Source organism: Bison bison, unplaced genomic scaffold, assembly GCF_000754665.1.
Source record: "Bison bison bison isolate TAMUID 2011002044 unplaced genomic scaffold, Bison_UMD1.0 scf7180017864384, whole genome shotgun sequence".
Taxonomy (NCBI): Eukaryota; Metazoa; Chordata; class Mammalia; order Artiodactyla; family Bovidae; genus Bison; species Bison bison.
This window is the reverse complement of record NW_011494956.1, coordinates 7,549,938-7,575,838: the sequence shown is the minus strand read 5'-3', so window position 1 is coordinate 7,575,838 and position 25,901 is coordinate 7,549,938. Positions and strand designations below refer to the sequence as shown.

Genomic DNA, 25,901 nt, shown 5'->3' with positions numbered 1-25,901 from the left:
TCCTCCGCCCCGCCACCCCAGCTACCTGCAGCCCCTTACCTCCTAAAAACTGCACCTCCTTGGGTCTTCCTCTCTGCAGCACTGATGCCCTCAGTAACGCAGCATCAAATTCCATGGATTGGGGGCCAGGGTTTTCTAGCATCTACCTCTTTTTTTTTCTAGTCCCATTGCAACTAGTTCCATTTAGGGCCTTGTTTCTTTCCCCTAGTCAATGTTGTTAGATCAGTCTTTCTAAAACAAGACTGTCACTCCTGTCTACAGATCATCCGATTCTCCATTAGCTGCTGAATCAAATCCAGACATTTTCACCTGATGTGATGCTCAAAATCTCCACAGGTTTCCCCAAGAAAAGCCTTTTAATCCCTTCCTCTCTTACGGCCAGCCCTACATGGGCCAAGCTGCTGTCTTCAGTCTGTTCCAGGCACCCACTCTTACCTTCACGTGTGACCTTTGCTTCATGCAGAAAAACTTACTAAGCACATCTTGTGTTTGTTTGATATTTCTGAGTTTTCAAAGTGGTTTCACTTACCTTATTCCATTGGAAAATTGTAGTTACTAAATGGGGCAGATATGATTATACTCATTTTGTAGATCAGAAAATGTTGGCTCTGAACAGGCCTAGAGCCTGAGGTTCCACAGCTGAGAGGCAGGCCTACGAGCCAGATCTTCAAATTTTCAAAGATTTGTACAAAGACTGAACTAGTAAGAGAACTGTGTTCATTGGGGGTTTAAGCTGCAGTTCCTGTTAGGAACACAAATGCCTCATACAAAGGCAAGGCCAGGAAGGAAGGCCTCAGCTGGAGAGCAAGAGCACCAGCTTTACTTGCTGGGGGGTCAAGAAGAGAGATTTTTTTTCCCCCAGCTTTATTCAGGAATAGTTGACAAATAAAGATACTATATATTTTAAGGTGTACATAGTGATATTTTGATATACATATACATCGTGAAGAATTGACACTTTTGAACTGTGGTACTGGAGAAGACTTTTGAGAGTCCCTTGGACTTCAAGTAGATCAAACCAGTCAATCCTAAAGGAAATCAACCCTGAATATTCACTGGAAGGACTCATGCTGAAGCTCCAATACTTTGGCCACCTGATGTGAAGAGCCAACTAATTAGAAAAGACCCCAATGGTGGGAGAGATTGAAGGCAGGAGGAGAAGGGGGTGAAAGAGGATGAGATGGTTGGATGGCATCACTGACTCAAGGGACATGAGTGTGAGCAAGCTCTGGGAGATGGTGAAGGACAGGGAAGCCCGGCGTGCTGCAGTCCATGGAGTCACAAAGAGTCGGACATGACTGAGTGACTGAATAACAACAATAATACACTGTGAGAGGATTATCACAAGCTAATTAACAAATTCATCACCCCACATAGTGACCTTTCTGTTTGGTGGTGAGAACACTTAAGATGTGCACTTTCAGCACATTTCAAGTACACAGTACAGAATTACAAACTGTAATCCCCATCCTGTACATTAGATCCCTAGAACTTACTCATCCCGCATGATTGAAGCTTTGCCCCCTGTGACCTGCATCTCTTCATTTCCCCTGGTAGCCGCCACCCTACTCTCTGCTTTTATGAGTTTGACTTTCGTGGCTTCCACGTGTACGTGAGATTATGCAAGGACAGGGATTCTTAACAGGCTAATTGATAGAGGAATGGGATGCATCCATTTCACAGTGGATCATCTTCAGAAGAATGGGACTGTGAGCGCTAGAGATCTGGGGAGAAAGATTTCTCAATAAGGCCTATCTGTGGACTGAGAAGAGACTGGTGTGCTCATAATAATCCTGAATAGAGCAGGAAATCAGCTAGAATTTAAAAATAATAAAAATGTAATAAAGTTCTTTGTTTGTATCTGTGTAGTGAGTCTGAGGGCCTTCAGGCCTATAAAACTGTCACTGGATTTGGTATCATTTCAACTTTATGAAGCACTTGATGTTTGCAAAGTGCTTGTGCAATCACCAATTACCATAATGTTCATCTTCTGAACACTGCAGTTGAGAGAAGGCCCGAGGACTTGAGACTGAGAGTAAAAATTTTTTAAAATAATAATAATAAAGGAAAAAGAATTGGTTAAACTAAAGACCAGGCTTCTGGGCTTCTTCTGTTTAAGATGTGGGGTCCCTGCTTCTGAGAGGGGTCTCCTCTTCTCGTAGGGCATGCAGGCAGCCTGGCCTTCTCTTGGGAGCTGCAAGTATGACCTTTGTCTACATGAAGCAGGGGAAGGAAAAGCAAAGAGCTTGGCACCTGCAACCAAGAGCTGCCGGTGCTGAGGGATGTGGGGAGAGGTGTTTGTGGCTTCAGGAAAGGGTAGTGAGGAAAGGGACACAGCAGTTACGTGTGGTCTTTCCTGTTCCAGCTATTAAACACTATTTGTAAGTTGGAAAGCAGCTCTGGCTATGTTTACAGGCAGCAGGTCAGCGAAACTCAGCACACTGGTGGACTTCAAGGAATTCCAAGGAAATGGCTTTAATGAATGTCAAAGGCAATGTTTTGAGGATGTGTCTGTTTCCTCTGGAAAAAGGTTAGCTCTCTTGTGCTTCTTCCCCTACATTCAAAAACGTCAGTTACCACTGGTAAGTGGCTAACCCCAGGGCTGAGTGTGGCCTGAAGGCTGGTGGCATTCTAGTTTATCAGTTTGGGAACAGAAAACAGCCTTTTCTTTGAAAGTGATTTTTAATCTGACATTTTCTGTCAGAGGTGCTCCTGAGTCTGACCATGGGACGGTAACTGTAAGACCAGAAGCTAAGCCGAGTCAGTTGGCTTTTGAACCAGAAAACCTCCTGGTACACCCTAACAATTTCACCACCAGATCATTTTCCTTAATGGAAGCTAAAAAAAAAATCTCTTAATGAAATGACACCTTTCTATTTTAACATATTTGTTTTGAAACATAAATATATTAAATTTATTTTTAATTGAAGGATAATTGCTTTACAATATTGGTTAAATTTCTGCCATACATCAACACGAATTAGCCATAGGTGTACATATGTTGGCGAAGGAAATGGCAACCCACTCCAGTGTTCTTGCCTGGAGAATCCCAGGGACGGGGAAGCCTGGTGGGCTGCCGTCTATGGGGTCGCACAGAGTCGGACACGACTGAAGCGACTTAGCAGCATCAGTACATATATTGAGACCTCCCAGGCGGCACTAGTGGTAAAGAACCCACCTGCCAATGCAGGAGACGCAAGAGATGCAGTTTCCATCTGTGGGTTGGGAAGATCTATGGCAACCGGCTCCAGTATTCTTGCCTGGAGAGTCCCATGGACAGCAGAGACTGGAGGGCTACATGGGGTAGCCATGGGGTCCATGGGGTCCCAGAGAGTTGGACAAGACTGAGCAACTTAGCACGCATATACCTATATATATTTCCTCCCACTCGAACCTCCTTCCCAACTCCCAACTTTCCCAGCCCTCCAGGTTGTTACAGAACCCTGGTTTTGAAACACACACACAGATATATTTAAATGACCTATTTTATAGGGCTGTAGTGATAATTTATTTATTTGTTTTTCTGGCCACACTGGGTAGGAATGTGGGCTCTTAGTTCCCCAACCAGATCATACCAGCGCCCCCTGCATTGCAAGGGTGGAATCTTAACCACTGGACTGGCAGGGAAGTCCCTGAAACAAGTATCAAATGTTCCCAAATGTTTTTCAAAGAAGAATAAGAACATTCCTGTCCTCATTTTCATCCACCCAGAAAACAGGTGGGTGTTCTTGAGAGCAACTGTCCAGAACTGTCCTAAGTTTACAGTTTTCCCTGTCACCCCCTCCGCACAGCTGTGAGTTCTCATTATAGCAAAACGGACTGTGCGACTCTGTGCTTGAAGCCAGGCCTTGGTCTCCCACTGGCGATTAGATAAAATCCATCTTCTTGACTATGACACGTGTGGTCCAGCCCAATCTGTCCACATGAGAGCTCTCTAGTCTCACTCCCCACTGATCTAGCTGCACTGAAACTCTTACCATTTTCCAAACATCTCACACCCTGTTTGTGCCTCTGCCTGAGCTGTTTGACTGTCAGAATGCCCTTCACATCCTCAGTCCAGCTCCTTACAGATTCTTTCTTTCTTCCCCCCTTTTTTTCTCCCTCTGGTTTCAAAGTGACTTCCGTGCAGATTCTGTGATTCTCCAAAACTGGCGAATTGGTTACACACACCTCTGGTTTCCATAATACTTTTTGCTCATAACTTTAATATAGTTCTTAGAGTGGTGGCTCCTGTCTCTGCCTCGTTATGGCATCTTGAGGGCAACCACCATTTCTTATTTATCTCTGTGGCTTCAGAAGAAGCCAGAAAGCATACTCATATATTTTTCTTTTCTGGAAAAGAAGTATTAAAACTAAATTTAGTTAAAATGATTAAAGGTAATTTAAACAACATATTTATTTTTTCCAGGGGAAATATTAAAATTCCATTTAATTCTGGAAGCATTAAATGTATAGGTACCTGATAAATGACTGTCAGCAGATGAATCAGATTTGTGCCAGAAAAGGAACTCTCAAGGTTCTTTAGCCTGTGACACATTACCCTACTGCTAGCCATCTGAGTAACCAAACAAAGAAAAAAAATTAATACCAATGAGAGGGAATTTTTTAAAGATTTTTAAAAAACGTGAACCATTTTTGAAAGTCTTTATTGAATTTGTTACAACATCACATCTGTTTTATGGAGTTATTTTTTGTTTATTTGGGGGTCTTAGTTTCCTAACCAGGGATTGAACTGACACCCCCTGCATTGGAAGGTGAAGTCTTAACCACTGGACTACCAGGGAAGTCCCAGTGAGAGAGAATTTTGATTGCACTAGGTGTAGGGAATAAGAGTTTCCTCCTCTGCTCCATGGGCTGACACTATAGTTCTCTGGAGACTATGTCCTCTTTCTTCTCCCAACTCTGTCTTTCAGGCAGCTTTACTCAGGCTTCTATGAGCTGTTCATGCCACACTTGTCATGAGACCTCCCTCCATGGTATTCCCTCTGTTCAGAATACTCTTCTTCCCTTCCCATTGTTTAATTTCATGTTAAGAAATCCCAGTTCCTCCCTGGACTTTTTCCCACAGGACTAGAACAGTAGTGATTTCTCCCACAGTTTCTTCCTCCATTTGCCACCAGCACATACACCTCTTTACCCACTCTTATTTATGAGTTGGCGTGACATATGCTGAGAATATGTCATCACCATCCGCCTTGTGGAGTGAACTTTCATCAGAGCAGGGCCATGTCTGCCCACATGCCTTGTGCTATGTCTGTGGCAGCTTCAAATGCAGATCAGGGCTGAGTATCTGCCACCCACAAAATAGACTTGGCCTCTGTCTCCCTATCAGGTGAGAATATGTGAACCATAGCAACCAAGGCTCATGCTGCTAACATGTCTCAGATAACACATGGATTTGTTGTCAGCCTGTAAATGGCTTGGTTCCTGCGATTGAGAAGGAGTGACCAAGTAGCAATGAAAGACAATTTAAACAAAATACTCTTTTTTTCCCCTATGGGGATGAAATCCTGAAACTAAGTTCACAACTGATCACATTAAGATAATATATACATATTTTTTCTCAACCTTAACCTTTTTTCCTTCTTTATTTCTAATAAAATGAGCCGGTACGTACTGGCCTAGAAATCTTCAAATGTAACATTGCAACGCTAATGACAAAACATGATGGCTTCACCTAACAGGTGCAATTAAAAGATTTCCTTTATCACAAGAACATACAAGAGGAATAATTATCATTGAAGGTTTGTGCAGCTTCCATTGCGGGCAGAAAAATTGCTGCACTTCTCGGTCAAGTCAAAATTGCTCTCTATGGTGTCATTTCCAGAAAAATAACTATGGGATGAAGTACTATAACTTAGAAAAATCGTAAATAAAATAATCGCATGCACATCACAGGAGACACAAGGAGGTGTCGAACGCCCAGCATGTCCATTGACTCAAATTGAGTCAGAAGAGTTGCATTTGATTTACAACCCGAGCGGAAGCTTTTGTTTATGGATACTGAGGCTTTCTTATTGTTTTAAAATATGGCTGTTGCAACTAAAAATTATTACAGGCCTACACGATCATGGATATTTTGGTCACCCAGAAATAATAAATGGCAATGAATACGAATTACATTACATGATGACTTCTTTTAAGAGAAACAGACATCAACATGTAGTGATGACAATAATACAGCTCACATTATTGCGTACTTTGCTGAGTGCTTTGGGTTGACTCATTTAATCCTCAAAACAAACTTATAAGGTAAGGACTTGGATTAGTCCCATTTTTCAGCTGAGAGACTGAGGCCCAGAGAGGGTAAATAACTTCCTAAAAGGACACATCTAGTAAGTGAGTAAGCTACAATAAATCCACAAACCCTGACCCTTAGCCAGACCTTCCTCTATTTGATAAGAACCAAGAATAGAATGTCGACGTTTATCTTTCTTTACACCATTATCATTTTCTGGGAAGACATCTGTAAATCAGAAACTTAAAAACAGAACCAGATTGGAATGTGAGCTCTGTGAGAACTTGTCAACAGCTGTATTCCTCATGCCCAACATAGTACATGACTTACGGTAGCCTCTTGATAAACATGTAATGAATACTTGAGTAAACAGAAAAGAGGAAAGCCTTACACTGTGCTTTGCAATGAGAAAGTACGCAAAAGATAAAAAAAAAAATGGACCTCTGGTTCAAGATGGCAGAGTAGAAGTACCTGTGCTCATCTCTTCCTGAGAGAGCACCAAAATTGTAACTAGCTGTTGAACAACCATTGACAGAGGATGCTGGAACCCACAAAAAAAAGATGCCCCACATCCAAACACAAAGAAGAAGCCACAATGAGACAGGTCCATCTTAAACGTCACAGAAACCAATAAAACTAGTTGTTTTGGAAAAAAAAGGTTTTTTCAAAAAAATGGATTTAAAGAAATTTGTTTTATGAATCTATTTTAGAAGAGGAGGAGTCACCTGATTTCCTGTTTGCATAAATTCAGATTTTCATTTTGCTTACAGGGAAGATGAAATGAGAAAGCATTCTCATTTAACAGAATTATTATTAAAACTTTTATAGGGGATAAAGCAAAACAAATCAAGGATGCCAAAACTCTTACAGAATCCTGAGATTATTGTAAAAAACTCAATTATCATCTTGGGATCCACAACTTTCCACAATCACAGTAGGTTAGGCAACATTTTCGGGCAGCAATTCACAATGTCATGCTTGTAGTCACTTGTCAAGACTCCAGAAAAGTTTCAGTCCAGTTATGGAATACTTCAATGTATTTAGGCCACAGGGTCTGAAGAAAATTGCACCATTTAACTGTTTTAATCATGTTTTGGCTCTGAGAGATGATTGAACAAATTGCCATCAGTACAAAGCTGAGTAAATAACTAGCCAACTTTTCCAATGGACTTAACCAAAACACAGCATAGTGTTTATTATTCCCATGATACAGACGAAGAAATTATGGAAGAGCGAAGTTATGACCTGAACAAAGACAGCTGTTGCCAGGTACTGATAACATCCCCCTACTTTGGGTCTCACCAAGCAGTCAAGGAACACAAGGATCCAGGAAGCTAGTGTTTTCTTTTAGTGAATTTTAATTTCATTACACTTAAGTGCTGAATCAAAGGTTATCTACAAGATCTTTCTACATTAGCATTTGTGAGGACAAGGATGACCAAAACCAAGCTGCATACCCAAGGGATTAACCACCTGCGTGAGAGGGCTGGCTGCACTGGTGCTGAAGCTCAGCTCTTTCCTACAGCCAGCATCCTGGGAGGGAAGCAGTTATGATGCCATGTACATCCTCACATGGGATACCATCAGGGATGTATTTAGAGGGAGTCTTCAGAAAGCTGATTGTTTACATTTGTTTCAAATAGTATGAAATTTTGGTGCTTTCTGAAACCACTTATGGAGGTATCTGGTTACATTTTGCAAGTAAGGGTGGCAAATTATCTTAATTTATGGCTCCCTAAAAAATTCCCCCCATTAAACTCTGGTGGTGCCAATGTCTCTCTTTCCCGCACTATAGATCACCTGGCATTTCAAGGAGCTTTGGGGTCAGGACTGATTTTAATGAGTCAAATAATCAAGATCTCAGGAAAGTCAACCTTGCCTACCTCGTTTGCTATTGGCCTCACACCTACCTAGTATGTTGTCTGGCACATAGTAGGCACTCAATAAGTTCAACAAAAAGCATCTTACTTATATCCTCTGCTATCCTTCTGGATTTCTGCTTAAAGTAAAACACACCCTACTTACAGACTGGTCAAGTTTTTGATGAGCTACTCGAGAAGCTATCATGTCAAACCGCCAACTGTAGGCCAGGCACACTTACAACAATAGCATCACACGCATATTAATGCTCAGTGGAGGGACTCCTGGAACAGGGACCCGTGGACTCTTCAGGTGGACACAGCCCACTCTTTGTGGATTATGAATGCTGCCTCCAAGTCCTTCACTGACCTTGGAGGTGCCTTTTCCCTCGTTTGGGCTCAGTTGCCTCATTTATAAAACAGGAATCACAGAGCTAATATTCCTTGTTTCTCTGAGAGTTTTTTGCGAAGTAAACTCAAGTCATTCACAAGGCCACAGTACCAATCCAATAAATAATTCATAGATGCTTCAGCTAGTCAGAGTAAGAAAAAACTGCAATGCAGTGATCATCATTTAAAATGGAAATTGCTGCTCACAATATTCATACCTATGATTTAAAATAAGCATGTCTGTGTGGGATATAATGAATTCTGTCAAGTTTTAAGAGGAAACGTGTTCTTTTCCCTTCTTTTTTTTTCTTTTAAGACTACAATGCCATTCCATTTAAGTCCATTAAATACCTGGTTCCAAGCATCATTTTGGATTATCCTGATGTTCACATTAGACTTTTCCTAGAAGGCAATCGGTCACCCTTTGGTCCAGGAGGGGGTCTGGCATCTGCCACTTTTCTTGCCAGCCTTTTTAATGGAAAACTCAAATGCCACAGCATCCACACGTCTGCCATGGGTCTTATATTTTGTTAGTAATATCTCAGTGCACAGTTCATTTCAAACCAGTGATGGGAAGGAAGTCTTCATCCACGTGACTTTATGTAATTCTATTACTGTGTCAATTTGCCAATCCATTGTTATCTTTGGGCTTTCTTTGTGTAAAATGCTGGCAACCACAGGATAACTCCTTATTTTTGGCAGTTGTCGGCATACAGGAAGTGCTAAAATGATTTTAGGCTGCCCTTTTTATTTTGGAAAAGGTCGTTCTTATCCTCTGTCATTCACATTTGTAGAATAAATATATACACATAATTAAGGAGAGAGACGATAAATGATAAAACAGAGAGACAGTAGGAAGCAGACAGTCCAGTAGCATTGTTAGTCACCACTGAACGGGGCAACCTACGACTCCCACACCAGCTGTAACACTGTGAATCTAAGCGAGCCGTTTTATCCGGTGTCTTAAAATCTGAATGAGGGGGCATCAATTTCTTCTCATTATAAGAGATTGTCAGTGAGGATGATAGGTAGCTCTAAAGTTCTGACTTCTGTACACAAATAAAATCAATACACAATTGCTGAGATAAGATACAGTCTCTCAGACAGACAATGGCTTCTAAGCCAGAGCCAGGCTTGCCTAGACGAGATCAGGTGTACTAATTAAACCTAAGGGAGATGGACCAACCATAGGAAGGAGATCAGTGAGGCAATAGGGATCCAAGTGGACTGTGGTGGCTGTCCCTGCCAGGGACACTGAGGCTTAGGGGAGAGGTGGGTGTCCATGGGGGTGTGCTTTTGGGGGCTAAAAGGCAGCCTGGATGAAAACAACTAAGATTACCTGCTCTGCCTTGCTCTGTTTTCATACACACTTAGCAACCTTCAGATAATTAATTGGATTTTTCTGTTACATCAGTGTGTAGAATGAAGGTGCCCTGGATAGAAAATGTTACTTGCTTGCTTGATTCATTCATTCAAAGAATATATATTGAGTGTTCATGGTGTGCTAAATACTATTCTATGCCTTGAGTACAGACTCAGATCCCTGTCCCCAAAAAGCATATATCCTGGTTGGTGGAGAATATTATAACAAATACAAAAAATACACACAGCGTCAGATGGTAATAAGCATAACGGTGAAAAACAAAGCAGGGAAGGGGTGGGGGAGTGCTTCTCTTGGGACAGCTACTTTAAATATGGAACCTGGAAGGTCTCACTGCCAAGCTGGATAAAAGAGGTGAAGGAGGGAGGCATGTGAATGTCTGAGAGAAGAGTATCCCAAGTGAGAGGGCAGGAAGAGGAGCAGTGCAAATGCCCTGAAGCAGTGAGGTGCTTGGTGCATCTCAGGAAGGCCACGGGGGCTGGAGTAGAGTGAGCCAGTGAGCAAGACGAAGAGAGGGGGCCAGAGGGACATCAGGGACCAGATTGTGACTTGACCCTTCCAAAGGCTGGGAAGGACTATCCCTCCCCAGACTTCCCTGGTGGTCCAATGGTTAAGAATCTGCCTGCCAATGCAGGGGACATGGGTTTGATCCCGTGTGTCGATCGATCACTTATGGGGAAAATCCCATATATCACTGGGCAATTAAGCAGCTGCACCGCAACTGCTGAGTCTGCGCTCTAGAGCCTGGGAGCACAACTGCTGAAGCCCGCATGCCCTACAGCCTGTGCACCACAACGAGAGAAGCCACCACAGTGAGAAACCCGCACACCGCAGTGAAGGGTAGCCCCTACTCACTGCAACTAGAGAAAGCCTATGTGCAGCATCGAAGACCCAGCGCAGCCGAAAATAGATTTAAAAGTAAAGAAATAAAGAAAAAAGAATTTCCTTCCCTGCCATGAGGATACCTATGATGATTTAGGAATTTGACGTTTGCTTTCTACTTGTCCCTCCTGGAGCTTGGCTAGAGTGCATCCATCTCTATGAAACTAAGCCATTCTTGGAGTCTTTGGCATACTGAATTCTCTGCCTCTGAAAAGCTGAGAACCTGATTCAGAAACTTGGAGACTCCTCAGTGGTAGGGTGGTAGGTCCTTAGGGTGACCTACCAGGATCCCTAACCTTGTGTGGGTTCAGTCACCAAGTCATGTCTGACTCTTTGTGACCACACGGACTATAGCAAGCCAGGCCTCCCTGTCTCTCACCATCTTCTGAAGTTTCCCCAAGTTCATGTCCATTGAATCGGTGATGCCATCCAACTGTCTCATCCTCAGTCGCCCTCTTCCCCTCCTGCTTTCAATCTTTCCCAACATCAGGGTCTTTTCCAGTGAGTCCAGCTATTTGCATCAGGTGGCCAAAGTACTGGAGCTTCAGCATCAGTCCTTCCAATGAATATTCAGGGTTGATTGACTGATTTGATCCCCTTGCTGTCCAAGGGACTCTCAAGAGTCTTCTCAAAGCATCACCCCATATATAGTCAACAAATGTATGAGATGTGAGCTCTGCACGATACAGTGTGAGCAGTCATAATAGTCACTGCTTTAATAGTGACATTCTGAAGGCATGGAGATGGGGTTTGCATGTAAATAAGGGCTATCAAGGACACAGAGTTGTTAATGATAAAGTTCATTTAAGGGTATTTATGGGTTTTAGACTGTGATAGATCTGGGCTTGAATCATGGAACCGACACTAGGTATGGAACCTTAAGAAAGCTATTTAAGTCCTTTGAGGTTTTGTTTCTTCCACCTCAAAGAGAGGCTTTGTGAGAATGAAACTGAAAGGGTGGTTATTAGGATTAAACAAAATAATGTTCTTGATGGCAAAGCACTGGTGTGCAGTAACATCTTCCCCTTCTCAATTTCTGCTTTGCATCGCATGACTCAGAATTGCTGCCCACAGGGAATCATAATGCAATCTTAATTAATCATCAATTTTGGCACCATAGGCTTCCAGCAACGTTCTTGAATGAGAGAGCTCAGGCTGTTTCATCAGAGGTGGACACAATCAGTAGTCCATTTGTGTGGTATTATACCCTTAGACCCTCCCACCTGCCTACAGAGCTGTGGAGGTGACATGAAATTATAAAGTGAAGCACTCAACACAGTACTTGGCCATTGTTCATCCTTATGGAATGCTAATTTTTATCATTTTTATTCTTCTGTAGCTTTTGGAAAATTTTTATAGGAATGCATGTGTATTAACTGGGCTTCCCTGGTTGCTCAGAGGTAAAGAATCCACATGCAGGGCAGGAGATATCTCTTGCACAGGAGACACAGGTTCAGTCCTTGGGTCAGGAAGATCCTCTGGAGAAGGAAATAGCAACTCACTCCAGAATTCTTGTCTGGGAAATTCCACAGACAGAGGAGCCTGGCAGGCTACAATCCATGGGGTTGCAAAAGAGTCAGACATGATTCAGTGACTGAACAAAAACAATAGTATATATTAATTATGCTATGATAAAGCAAAAAAAGAAAACAAAACTATATGAACAATAGTGACTTGTTTTTTGTTGATACCAATGGTGAGTTGAGGATGTTTCTTCTTTGAGTCTGAATATTGGACAATAGTTGAATGTGAACTGAGTACTGTGACACTTAAGATTTATGTCTTTTTTTGACTAGACTACCTTGTTATTCAGTCAAACTCTAAAACTACCACAGGAAAATAAATGGCTAGTGGAAAGCCACTGTATAACACAGGGAGCCCAACTTGGTGCTGTAAGAGGACCTAGAGGGGTGGGAAGGAGGCTCAAGAGAGAGTGGATGTATGTCTACTTATAGCTGATTCATGTTACTGTACAACACTGTGAAGCAATTATACTCCAATTAAAAAAACAACACCCTAATCTAGGTGTTGCTATGAAGGGTTCTGTAGGTGTGGTTAGCACCTACAGTCAGTTCACCTTAAAGAGATGATCCTCAGTAACATAAGTGGGTCTCATCTGATCAGTTGAGTGGACTTAAGAGCAAAATAAGGTTTCCCCGAGGAAGAAGAAATTTTATCTCAAGATTACTGAATCTTAGCTCCTGCTTGAGAGTTTCTAGATTAAGAGCCTACCCTACAAATTCTGGACTTGCCACCCTCACAAACTCATAAGCCATTTCCTCGAAGTAAACCCATGTGTATGTGTATGCGAATAGGTGTACGTATGTATACGTGTGTGCGTGTGTACTCCTTACTGATTCTGTTTCTCCAGAGGATGCTGACTGATAAAGGTACATACAAAGGCTCATTTATTCTTCTTTTTCTTTTGTCAGTAATTCTTTATGACGTTTCATTTGCAGGATGCAGTTTTACTAAAATTAAACTTGAGCGGCTCCAAACTGCATGGTCCATTTCTTTCGGCCTCACAATTTCTGTTTTGGCCTGAGCCAGGCAACCTGACCCTGGAACAGGGAGATCAGCTGTACCCTGATCACACCTGGCATAGCCTACCCATGAGGTCCATGGGGGCACAACACCTGGGTTCTGGGGGGACAACAGAATGAACATAAATGCCAAGAGAATAATTTATCTCTAAAAATACAGATAAATCAAGAGTGTACAGAGTGGAAATTTGTAGGTTTTGCTACTCTCTGGGTATGAATTCAGAGCACAACTGGGATATAAAAGCTCTGTTGTCTAAGAGAAAATATATTTATGCAGTGATGGTCGTCCTGCAATTTCTAGAATGAATGCACAGGAGGACAAATTACCATGAGAAGAGATATTACTAAGAGTGTTAAGTCTGCCTTCATTTTTTGCTAGTCTGCCCATAATCACATGGAAATAATCCCCTGGTGAAACGTGGGACAAAGTCTATGACGTCATCTGAATTTAGTGTACTGCTCTAAGATACAACTTGGGGAGGGTTGCCACTTTCGTTTTCTTGTCTCCCAGTTATTTTTTTCCATTTTGTTTCTTTTCTTCATTGTAAAGCACTCCTTACAACACTGTCAGAATTTGAACAGAACCACCTTTTATCAAATTTCTGATTTGCCGTTTTGTGATATTGTGGTTTATGATAAGAAATATCAATTTGGTCTTCATCCCTAGTTTTGTCTCAGAGCTCCTAAAACCCTTAAATTTCCTAAGTGATGAAAGCAAAAAGGCATCCTCTGTTATGTTAATGGGTGACGTTTGGACCCCGTCTAAGGTCAAGAGCTGGATACCAGGAGAGCCAACCATGTGATTAGAGGGTTGGGACTTTCAAGCCCTGCCTTCCCCACGTCTGGGAAAGAGGGAAGGACTGGTAATGGATTTCAGTCACCAAGGGCCAATGATTCATCCATTGTGTCTATGCAATGAAGCCTCCACAAAACCTCAAAAGGATGGAGCTGAGGAGAATTTAGAGGTTGGTGAACAGGCGGAGATTTGGGGAGAGTGGTGTACCCATAGAGTCCATGGGGGTTCCGTGTCCTTTCTCTTGTGCACTTCTTCCATCTGGCTTTTCCTGAGTTATATCCTTTTATAATAAACCAGTGATCTAGTAAGTAAAACGTTTTTCTGAGTTCTGTGAAGTTTTCTAGCAAATTAATCGAATCCAAGGAGGAGGTCATGGAACCTCCAACCTGTAGCCGATAGATTGGAAGCAGAGGTAGCAACCTGGGCTTGTGGCTGGCATCTGAAGTGGTGAGGGCTGTGGGACCAAGCCCTTACCTGAGAGGATCTGACACTGTATCCAGATGGGCAATGTCAGGATTGAGTCGAGTTGTAGGACACTGAGCTGGTATCCAGCACATTGCTTGGATGGATGGGGAAGCCTCTGTTCACACAAGTCAGATCTCGGGTCCAGGAACCCCAAAACATTATCTTCCTGTACATTTTGTCATAACCAAGCAGCCGTTATATGTACTCTTTAGCCAGCTTTTTACAACTTCTTACAAATTTCGTTATTGATACCTAAGCAATGGCAGGGGAGATATATTTCTAGAAGAAACACAACCTGGAGCATAAGCCTGCATAACCTGCTAAAAGCCAGGGACCAGTGAGTGGTTAATGGGGTACAGCACCTCCTGGAGGCAGTTAATGGCCAAGATGGGCCACTTTTAGGGTGCAGGCAGCCCACACTGCCACGAAAGCTCAAGATTGAGCAAGACAAGGTATTTGTCCATAGATAACAGGAATACGGAAAAACAAAACCATAGTCTCAGAAAGCCTCTACCTTCCACATCTCTACTTCATAATTCTTGGAATGCTCTACTCTCCCAGAATTGCTTTCGAATTTTAACCTTGATTTACTTTTGATTATTTGAGTCAATCTTACTTGTATTTTTCTGCAGTTATTCCTCTAATTTGTTTTCCTTTTTGCTGTGAATTTCCTGTATTTCTCTTGCCTCCTCTTCCCTTTCCACTTTTACCTCTTCTTCATCTTATTCTTTGACTTTCTTTTACCCGTTCTTAATTCTTCTTCCTTTCCCACTGATCTGCTGTGGCTTTAATCACTGCCAAGCTGCTTTAAAATCACCCAGTGACTGACATTTTCTCCCTGAAAGGAGCGGGATTTGTGACTGTGGAAAACTAACTACAAAGACCCAACACATTCAATTTTCAGCGCATTTCTTTCCTTTCTTCTGTGGCGCTTTTGCCTGGGATTAGAGATGGACCGCTTACTGCAACTCACAACGGCAAAGCCCTCCAGGCCTGACTTCTTAGCCCTGTGAGTCACAGGGCAACATGTATCGAGCCACCATGTTTACACTGATTGCTAGAATTTTAAAATTGCCCTTCACTAGAAAAAAAACACAAAACTTACTCAAGTGTTTCCTGGAAAACAAAGTAGTATTATTTCACAGTGTGATGACGGGACTCACTCTTCTCCTTGGACCATTCCTTCTCCCTTCTCCCCTCCCCTTTCATTTTTTACAGCATGAAACAAAACCAGATAAATGGGTTCCTAGCAGAAGGGTGAAGGAGCTTTGTCATCCTGACTGACTCCACCAGAAATACGATATTTTTACAAAGGGATGAGCAGTAAAATTAGTAAGATAGGTCCATTTTTCAAGACTCCACGATTTTGTCATCTGGCGTTAGGAAACTGTAGACTGTCACACACACACCAAATCCAGTTGTTTCTGAGAGATTTCACGTTAGCTCTTTCCAACACGTAAGTATAAATGACACACGTTTTGATTATTTGAAATCATCCTTTCGGTTAATTTGGTCACAAATTAACTTTACCTTTTGGTGTTTCTTGCCGAGCAGAGGCACACACCTCAGTGATGAGGTGCTCAAAGTTCATGTTTGCCGTGTAGAAGGAGCTGGAAGATGATCATTACCAAAGGATACTTGTGGTCAAAGCCGTACCACATTCTGAAGAGCCAGGCGCTCTCTGATTTTGTCGTGCTTTTACCCAAATTATTTGCTTCCTGGAGAAGGGACAGTAGAAGAAGTCATTAGAGAAATGATCAATATAAAATACTGACATATCAACATTAATATATAGTATGTATTCAGTATATTTTAACTATATATCAAATTAAACCACTTAAAAAAAAAAAAAACTTTCCAGGTAGAGGCGTTTTTATCTAAATGGTGAAGCAGCTGCCAAGCAATTAGCTCATAGATCTTGCCATATGGATGAGACTCCTGTGGCATAATTCAACATTTACTTTTCTTAATAATCCCTGTTTTATTAAACAGCTTAGAAATGCCACTTTTTTGACACCAATAAAAATGATATTTCTGTCAGATTGCTGTTGTGGGAATTTGGCAGTTACTTCTTTCAAATTTGGATGGTATTTATTTATGATTTACCAAAAGGTCAAGACTAAAGGGCTAACAGTCTAATCATTGTTAAACTAGTTTTCATTCATTTTCTTTTCGATAGATCACTACCAAAGGCCCTGGTTAATTTCTTGATATCTTTCCCTTCAATTCTGAAATTTTGAAATAGACATTCTTGTTAAGAAGCCTATAGTAACTGAATGTGTTTATCTCCCAGCCCCCTTGCCTCCCCTCTCTTTTCCAAAAGGACCACAGTGGGAGGGACAAAGAAAAGGAATTAAGAAGGACAAAAAGAAAGCATTTGGTGGGTGATTATGTAACAGTAGATGATAAAAATGGGAGAAAAAGGGAAAAGGTGAAAAATTTTTGTGAACTTTATAAAGGTGGATGATAATGAACATTGCAGTGTGGTATGAAGGAGATTCCGTGACATTTAATCTTTTTCTTTGTATCCCATTTCACATATTAAGAAAAGAAAATTCCAGACTTCAATCAGTTGCAATTATCTCCATCATTAAAAGCATTTATATATTAAAATGGATTTCATTGCTTTGTTTGGACCCTTGGTTTCCATCCCCAAATGGTTCAAGAGTTCACAGTCCACAAGTAAGTGAACATTCTCAAGAAATCAGGATGCATGGAAGACAGTGACTGCTCCAAAGCCAGCCTTTAGATGAATCTAAGTTAATTTGCTTCATTTAATGTATTTACTTTTTATTCCCCTCTCCAGACAGTACCACTGATGGTTAATGATAAATAACTGAACACAAAAGGCTGGATTCTGCTCCAAAACACATGTCACAGCAGGGGCTTCAGTTCCATGCCTCACAAACGAAATGGGGATGTAAGAAAGCTTAAGTGTGATCCCTTTCTAGGCAGCCATCTAAACTCTGTCTAAAATGATTGAAACAGAAACTCAACAACAGAATGAGAACCCAAACAGGCAGGCTTTCTCATTGGTGTTTGAAGACCTCTGATTTCCAACACGGAACAGTTTCCTAAATAGCGTTCCTTAGCATGCCACTGTTCCATGTGATGTCGATGGAAATCCTGTGCTAATCATTCAGGAAAAGGTGGGTTTGAGCATGTTAAGCAGGATTGCTATTTATAGGAATTTTTAGAATCTTTAATTTATAAGTGAGCATTGTAAACTTTTGAGAGGGAAGCTTTTCTCAAACTTACCTGACCTCATGCCCCACCCCCAAGCTCCTCAGTGGGACATCCATGATCTTTCCATGGATGTTTGAGTTCCATAGATCTGTTTTCTGATACACCTGGAATGCCATGCCCTGTTATCTAGAGTTAGAATTTATTCATTACATTTCCACTAAAAGGAAACCAGGGTGTCCAGTTCAATTTCCATTCTTTCCTGAACCTTTCTCTAGCTATTTCTACCTTGCAAAAGGTGTCAGATTTGCAAAGTTGTTGCTATACTTAGTGTTTTCTTCATCATCTTGGAACATTTGCAAGCTGTTTCTGAGTCACCATCTCTCAAACAGGTCAGCAGCTGGGGCACAGCTGGGAGAGTAAAACTGTTCTCCCTAAACTAAACTAGGTAGAAAAGTTCTAGGCCAACACTGGGGAGTTCTTGCTTTCTTTGCTTTCTTTTTTTTTTAAGAACAATAAGGAGTTATAAATTTAATCCATCAAGAGGCATAGTTAATTTTCATAGCTAGTAACATCCACTGATGACAAGATAGTCATTGAAGAAAACTGATAGAAAGGAGTTAAGCAAATTTCTGTTTTTTTGTTTGGTTGTTTGTTTCTCAGCTAAGGTGGGCTGTGTAGTGGTGAGCTTAGCTGGCAATCAGGGGCCTAGGCTTCTAGCCCCCACTCTGCAGTAGCCCAGTTGAATGACATTTGCAGTAATAGTCCTCAGCTATGGAATGCTCATTAATTCCTAGGCAGTGTGTTGGTCACATTATCCAGTCATTAACTTTTTCAGTCATTATTTTTCGGTTTTCACACAATCCATCAGTGTAAGTTGTATTATACCTATTTTACAAGTGAGGATCTAGCGAGATTCAAAGAGAAGAGGTGAGTCCAAAGTCACACAGCGAGCAAGCTGCAGTGCTAGTATTGGAATGTACGACTCATGGATTCTAAAGGTGATGTTGTAACAGAAACAGACTCACAAACTTAGAGAACAAAGTTTTGGTTGCCAGGGGGAAGGAGTGGGGAAGGGATAGTTAGGAAGTTTGGGATCAACATGTACACATTGCTATATACAAAATGGATTCTGTTCAATTTTATGTGGCAGCCTGCATGGGAAAGAAGTTTAGGGGAGAATGGATACATGTGTATGTATGACAGTATCCTTTACTGTCCATTTAAAACTATCACAACATTGTTAATAGGCTATACTCCAATACAAAATAAAAAGTTAATAAAAAACAAAGATGATGTTCTTTCTGCTGGTCTCTCACTCAGCCTTTAAATGTTGAAAAGAATGTACATTGCTTGATAAGCTATTTGGGTTGCAGTCTCCTTGTCTGTAAAATGAATTGAGGAAATTAGATTGACTGGTTTCTGAGGTCCTAAGCATATGGAAAATACTGTATTATCATTAATGACAACAACAATAACAGCTGACACTTCTTGAACAGATACCATGTGCCAGACACTATTCAAAGTGCTGCTTGTACATTATTATTCCCACTTTACAGATGAGGAAACTGAGGTAACTGTGGCACAGAGAGGTTTCCAGCCACACTTGTGGCTTCTCAGCAGCAGCCAAGATTCTCATCGTGAGGTCCCAGGGTTAGTGAAGAGCAAACTAGAGCAAATGTCTCAACCCAAGGTTGAGACAGAGCAGCTGTATATACCCCCAAACATAATGAAAATGCATAGCTCCTCTCAGGTGGCTGAACCACTGACATGTCGGAAAGTTATCTGTATAGAAACTTAACTTTAGTGTTATAAATTTCTTTAGACTCCTAAATACTGGTTTCAAGGGTTTCTCAGGGTCTTAGAAACCCTCCCTGCCTTTCACTCCCTTTTCCATCTCCTTTTCATTTTAGTTTATCTCCTGAGGGGAATATCAGAATTTACAAACACTCCTGAAAGTTTATAATCTATTTCTGGCAAATATTCCAGAACTATTTTTTTTTTTTTGCCAGCTGATGAGAGCAACACATACTAGATGGTATTTTGGGAAAAAATGTTAACACTTATAATCTATTTTTCAAACTTTAATTTACTTGGGATACTGGAGATGTTAGTCATTTCACTACTTTATAGAGAAATATACTGGGTTTCCATTACAATAAAATATAGAACATGTGTTTCCAGGTAAGGAAAATACCAGTGAGGACCCAAGCATTGACTTTTTCTGCTGATCTGAGATAAAATGTTCAGAGTATGTCTTAAATATCTGTTGGCCCAGTTCTGGATCCATTCATTTATTTCTCTGAAGTTATTGATGACTTAATAACTTGGTTATGAAAGGCCATCAATAAATGAGGAGAAATAAATGAGTTAGTCCACTACGTGCTCTGCTTGTTCACTGGGGGTTGAAGATAAATGTTCCAAGGGAAGGCCAGCCTTTGCAGCCACCCAGGAACATGGGAAGTATCTGATGAGGCAGCACAGAGGGCAAGCCCCTGGGAGGGCCCAGATGGGCAGAGGACAGCAGGTAGCATCAATTTACCTAAATCATTCTGAAGCTGAGACCAGATAACACCCCAGGACAATGGATGTGAGCAGTCATCAGAAAAATCTGGAACATGGTGATATTTTCTTTATTGTTAGCAATATATCTTCTCTTCTGAGTTTTTGGATGCCAGAGAGGAAGTGGCACACATGTTGGAACGAGCGGAGGATCCAGAAACTGAAGACCAAGATTTGAGTTCTCTCGACTGTCTCCCATTCAATAATAATGATACACTTTCCAACTGTGAGCCTCATGTTTCACAGCTGTAAATGGGAACTGGAGATTCAAGGGCATTGAATCTTAGCTTTTATTTGCCCTTGATACTTCTAAGAGGCAGAGTGTTTGATATATGTGCAATTTTGGGTTCCTTTATTATCCTCTATTTCTGGGAAAATGTACAAACGATGGGGGCATTTGGTGTCTTTCCTTTTTCTCCTTAAACAAGGGAATAGATCAGAGGTTGGGAAGTGGCGGAGCACAGTAGGGAGTGAGTAGTTGTCTTTTAAGTGACCCCTCTAGCAACACCCTAGAAAGGGAGCAAGAGGGAAATTATGAAGGTACTCTTTGTTTTATGCTTATTTGGACCCCTGAGAGAAAACAAAAGGCTCTGGCAAGAAATCTTTGAAAACCAGACGCTGAAGCAAGAGGGGATTGTTTGTTGTATTAACCTTAGTGAGAAAGAACTAAGCCAATGTAAATACATCTCTCTATCAATATTCAAACGAGGGACCTTTGCTAAGTGAACCAGATGAACCTCTGCTCTGGGCTAAGCATATGGGAGTGCTCCTCACTTCATGGGGATTCGGTGGATTAAGAGAGAGAAGATTTTCCTTTCTATTTCTCAAGATTTCGTATTCAATACTAAAGTCAATGGAGGTTGTACAGAATGATGACAATGACAGGTAATTATCATAATAAGTCTGTAGGGTCCCTTAAGGTTCCAGAGCACTTTTTCCAGTAGTAAGTGTGAATAGAATTTGATAGCAGTACTTTTGCCCTGCCATCTCCCCCAGTTTGGAATGTATTCATGTGATAATTTCAAATTTATTGCCTTGATTTTATGATGACCAAGAAGAGGACTAGAGTCTCTGTCCCTAAAGGGAAAGATTTCTGGGTTCTGAAGAGCGGGGGGCATATACAATTGAGAGGCAAAAGGAAATTTTTTTCAAATTTGTGTTTTAAAAAGTTAAATTAATTCTTAGCCTCTACATATCAAGTATTTTATGCAAACATTTCTACCTTCCCCACACCATGATAAATTCATAAATGTTCCCAAGAAGGTATAGTCAGAAAATACATGCTTAGGGAGAAAAAAAAATGAAGGAAACAACCAGATAAGAATGAATAAAACTGCTAAGAGGAAACTTAGACATCACAGATATATAACCAGATGGGCTAAACTCATGGTTTCACTACCACAAAAAAAGGATGGGGACTGCTTCAAAAATAATTTTGTCTGTACAGAGGATTCAAGTTAATTCAGTGAAAATAAATCAGCTCAGGTAAGTATAATACTTTGGTGATTTAAAAACATAGATTCACAGACTCTTTGGTACCTATTCCTTTAAAAGATGGAGCCTTTCTCCCTTGCAGTGTGATCAGGGGCAAGTGGCTTATTCTTCTGAAACTGTTGTCTTCTCTGTGAGATGTGGATGCAATCCCTACCTCATAGGGCTTCCATGAGAAGCCCTTTGTAGCACAGTGCTTCACAGATTGTCCAATAAATAGTAGACATGAGTTAAAAAAATGGAGACTAATTTCCCTTCCTATTGAGTGTGGACCATACTTAGTGACTCATTTTTAATCAACAGAATGGAGCAGAAGCGATGGTGATATCCAAGAGTATGTCATAAAACGGCATTGTGGTTTCCTCCTTGCTGTCTGTCTTGAAGCACTGGAGGGAAGTCAGCTACCATATCGTTAGGACACTCAAGCAGCTCTGTGGAGAGATCTATGTGGTAAGGGTCTGAGTCTCCTTGAAGAGTGAGCAAGGAACTGAGGCCTCCTGCCAACATGGAAGTGGATCCTTCAGTCCCAGGCGAGCCTTCAGATGACTAACTCTGGCTGACATCCTGACTGCAACCTCAGGAGAGACCCTGCACCAGAAACACTCAGCTAATTTGCTTTCAGATTCCTGACCCATAGAAACTGTGAGGTAATAAATGTTTGTTATTTCAAGCCACTAATTTTCAGGACAATTTATTGTGCAGCTGTAGAAGTCTGATACAACTACATACTACTAATAGAATTGTAAGTTCTACATGTAAAAGGCACTGGAGTTGAAAAGGTACTTCAGAGCAAGAAGATCCTAGCTCATGCTATCCCCCAATGACAGTACTCCAAATCACGAACACCATAGCATAGATTAGGGTCTTGCATTTAGACTTGTGATTTGAGTGCTGGGAAAGATTGAAGGTAGGAAGATAAGGGGATGACAAAGGATGAGATGGTTGGATGGCATCACCGACTCATGGACATGAGTTTGAGTAAGCTCCGGGAATTGGTGATGGACAGGGAGGCCTGTTGGACATGACTGAGCAACTGAACTGAATCGAACAGAGTGTTATATTTTTGCCTGAAAGTGAAATGAAACAGAACAATGTTTCCCCTTACAAAACTACTTTCAAAATACATAATGGCTGGTAGAATAACTGGTGCCATAAATATGTGATAGAGTTCAGGCAGCAAAGGACTGTGACCCTTGAAAGAAGGAAAACAAATGAAAAGAGCCCTATATTCTCCTTTTGTTCTGCCAGGAGGCCCTTTCCCAGTGGTGGTGTGAAGAGGTAGAGTGCAAGCAGAAAACAATTCAAGCTGAGAACAACAGTTTCATAAGCTGTGGAACTAGAAGTTGAGTTTGGGTATTGTTGCAGTGGCTGGAATTTTTATGTTGTCTTGGGAAAGCTGGTTCAATTCTTGGAACTCCAATTTCATCCTTTATAAAATAGGGTTTAGGACTTCCCTGGTGGTCAAGTGATTAAGAATCCATCTGCCAGCAGAGGGGACACGGGTTTGATCCCTGGTCCAGAGAGATCCCACGTGACGTTGGGCAGCTAAGCGCATGTGCCACAACTACTGAGCCCCCCTGCAGCAACTGTCGAAGCCCACAGGCCCTAGAGCCCACGCTGTCCAGTAAAAGAGCCACTGTGATGAGAAGCCTGCACGCTGCAACTGGAGTAGCCCTGCTTGCCACAACTAGTGAAAGCCCACGCAGCAGCAAAGATCCAGTGCAGCCATAACTAACTAAATAAAAGCTTTACTCTTAAAAAAGTGAGGTTTATAATATGTATATTGATTGGTCAAGTTAGAGACTAAATGTGATTTTATATATGGTGCCTAACCACTAAATAGTAGCTACCATCTTCTGCTCCCTCTTCCTTGTTATTGTTTTTGCTTTCTAAAGCATGAAATTATAGAATCTGCAGGTAAGACATATATGTATATACATGGAATTTAGTCTTACTCAGTAAAAATAGTAGTGGGTAGGTTGTACTCTTTTCAGTGTATAAGCATGAACAAGTAAAATCAAAATAAATTCAGTGTTGGCCCCCAAAAAACTCAAGATACTTGCTCTGAAACAGTCATTTACTTTTTCATACAGAACTATTAGTTGCAATAACATTAAAAAAAAAAAAAAACTCTCATATGGATCAGATCAATTTTAGAGGCTTCCCAAAACAGGGATCAAACCCAGGTCTCCCGCATTGTAGATTCTTTGTCAGCTGAGCCACAAGGAAAGCCCAAGATTACTGGAGTGGGTAGCCTTATCCATTCTCCAGGGGATCTTCCTGACCCAGGAATTGAACTGGGGTCTACTGCATTGCAGACGGATTCTTTACCAACTGAGTTATCAGGGAAGCCCTTTAGAGGCTAGTATTTTATTTCTGAAATATTTGTTGGTATGTACCATGGGATTCCCATTCTATGAGGCCAACTCCAATAGCAAGTATGAAAAAAATATTGATAATTGCTAAATCTGAGGAACATACTTGTGGGAATCTTTATCCTGTTTCCTATAAGTTTGTTAGAAATATTAGAAAATATTCACAAGGCAAAATTAAATATTACTTAATGACTAGAGGACCCTACCATCTGTTAATGAATCTCTTTCCCTGCTGAACCTACTTGTATTTCCAGTCTCGTAACTCCAGATGACTCTGAGCACTAAGTGTCAATTGTGCAGAAGAACAAGTACTTTTATTCTTCTCCAAATGAGCTTTTTCAGATTTAAGGATGTTCTAGGTTATGGTTTTCTGGGATCTGGCACACAAGTCTTTGTTCACCTGATTCACATGCTCCGTATTTTTAAAGACACTTCGTTGCAGCCCTTTGTGGTGCTAGTCATTTCTGCTGGAGAAATCCTGATTCTTTTAAACCCCCTCTGCTCATTGAAGCTGCCCTTCTCTGGATCTTTCTCAGCTCTGCTTTGACTTCCTTAAGCTATGGTGACCAGAACTGATCTACCCAGGTTACACACAATGAATGACAACAAACATCAGAATTTCAATGAAGGGATTTTCAGAAGCAAAAATAAAATTGGAAGTTAGCCTTAAGAGAGCACAGAGTATTAAAAATAAAGTTATATTTTAAAAGATGAAAATTAACCTCCTTGTTCATTGTTGGCAGTTAACTGTTAATCAGTTGACAGGGCTTCCTCAGTGATAAAGTATCCACCTGCAAAAGCAGGAGTTCTGGGATCAATCCCTGGGAAGGGAAGATCCCCTGAAGAAGGGAATGGCTACCCACTCCAGTATTCTTGCCTGGAGAATCCCATGGACAGAATGGCCTGGAGGGCTATAGTCCATGGGGTTGCAAAAGAGTCAGATAATTTAGTAACTATGACCATTATATCTACTACTGCAGGCAGTAATCCCTCAGAAGAAATGGAGTAGCCATAATGGTCAACAAAAGAGTCCGAAATGCAGTACTTGGATGCAATCTCAAAAACGACAGAATGATCTCTGTTCATTTCCAAGGCAAACCATTCAATATCACAGTAATCCAAGTCTATGCCCCAATGAGTAACGCTGAAGAAGTTGAAGTTGAACAGTTCTATGAAGACCTACAAGACCTTTTAGAACTAAAACCCAAAAAAGATGTCCTTTTCATTATACGGGACTGGAATGCAAAAGTAGGAAGTCAAGAAACACCTGGAGTAACAGGCAAATTTGGCCTTGGAATACTGAATGAAGCAGGGCAAAGACTAATAGAGTTTTGCCAAGAAAATGCACTGGTCATAGCAAACACCCTCTTCCAACAACACAAGAGAAGACTCTATACATGGACATCACCAGATGGTCAACACCAAAATCAGACTGATCATATTCTTTGCAGCCAAAGATGGAGAAGCTCTATACAGGCAGCAAAAACAAGACCAGGAGCTGACTGTGGTTCAGATCATGAACTCCTTATTGCCAAATTCAGACTTAAATTGAAGAAAGTAGGGAAAACCACTAGACCATTCAGGTATGACCTAAATCAAATCCCTTATGATTATACAGTGGAAGTGAGAAATAGATTTAAGGGCCTAGATCTGATAGATAGAGTGCCTGGTGAACTATGGAATGAGGTTCATGACATTGTACAGGAGACAGGGATCAAGACCATCCCCATGGAAAA

At 41.2% G+C, this 25,901-nt stretch overlaps 1 protein-coding gene across 4 annotated transcripts in view; it reads right to left on the bottom strand.

Annotated features, from left to right (window-relative positions):
* The window catches only part of SLC9A9 (solute carrier family 9, subfamily A (NHE9, cation proton antiporter 9), member 9), a 656,333-nt gene that overhangs the window by 101,231 nt on the left and 529,201 nt on the right, over positions 1 to 25,901 (bottom strand). For all 4 annotated transcript variants that reach the window (XM_010858137.1, XM_010858138.1, XM_010858139.1 and 1 more), the window contains one exon: positions 16,193 to 16,272. In XM_010858137.1, the coding sequence (XP_010856439.1) occupies positions 16,193 to 16,272 (80 nt within the window). The remainder of the gene's footprint in view (positions 1 to 16,192; positions 16,273 to 25,901) is intronic.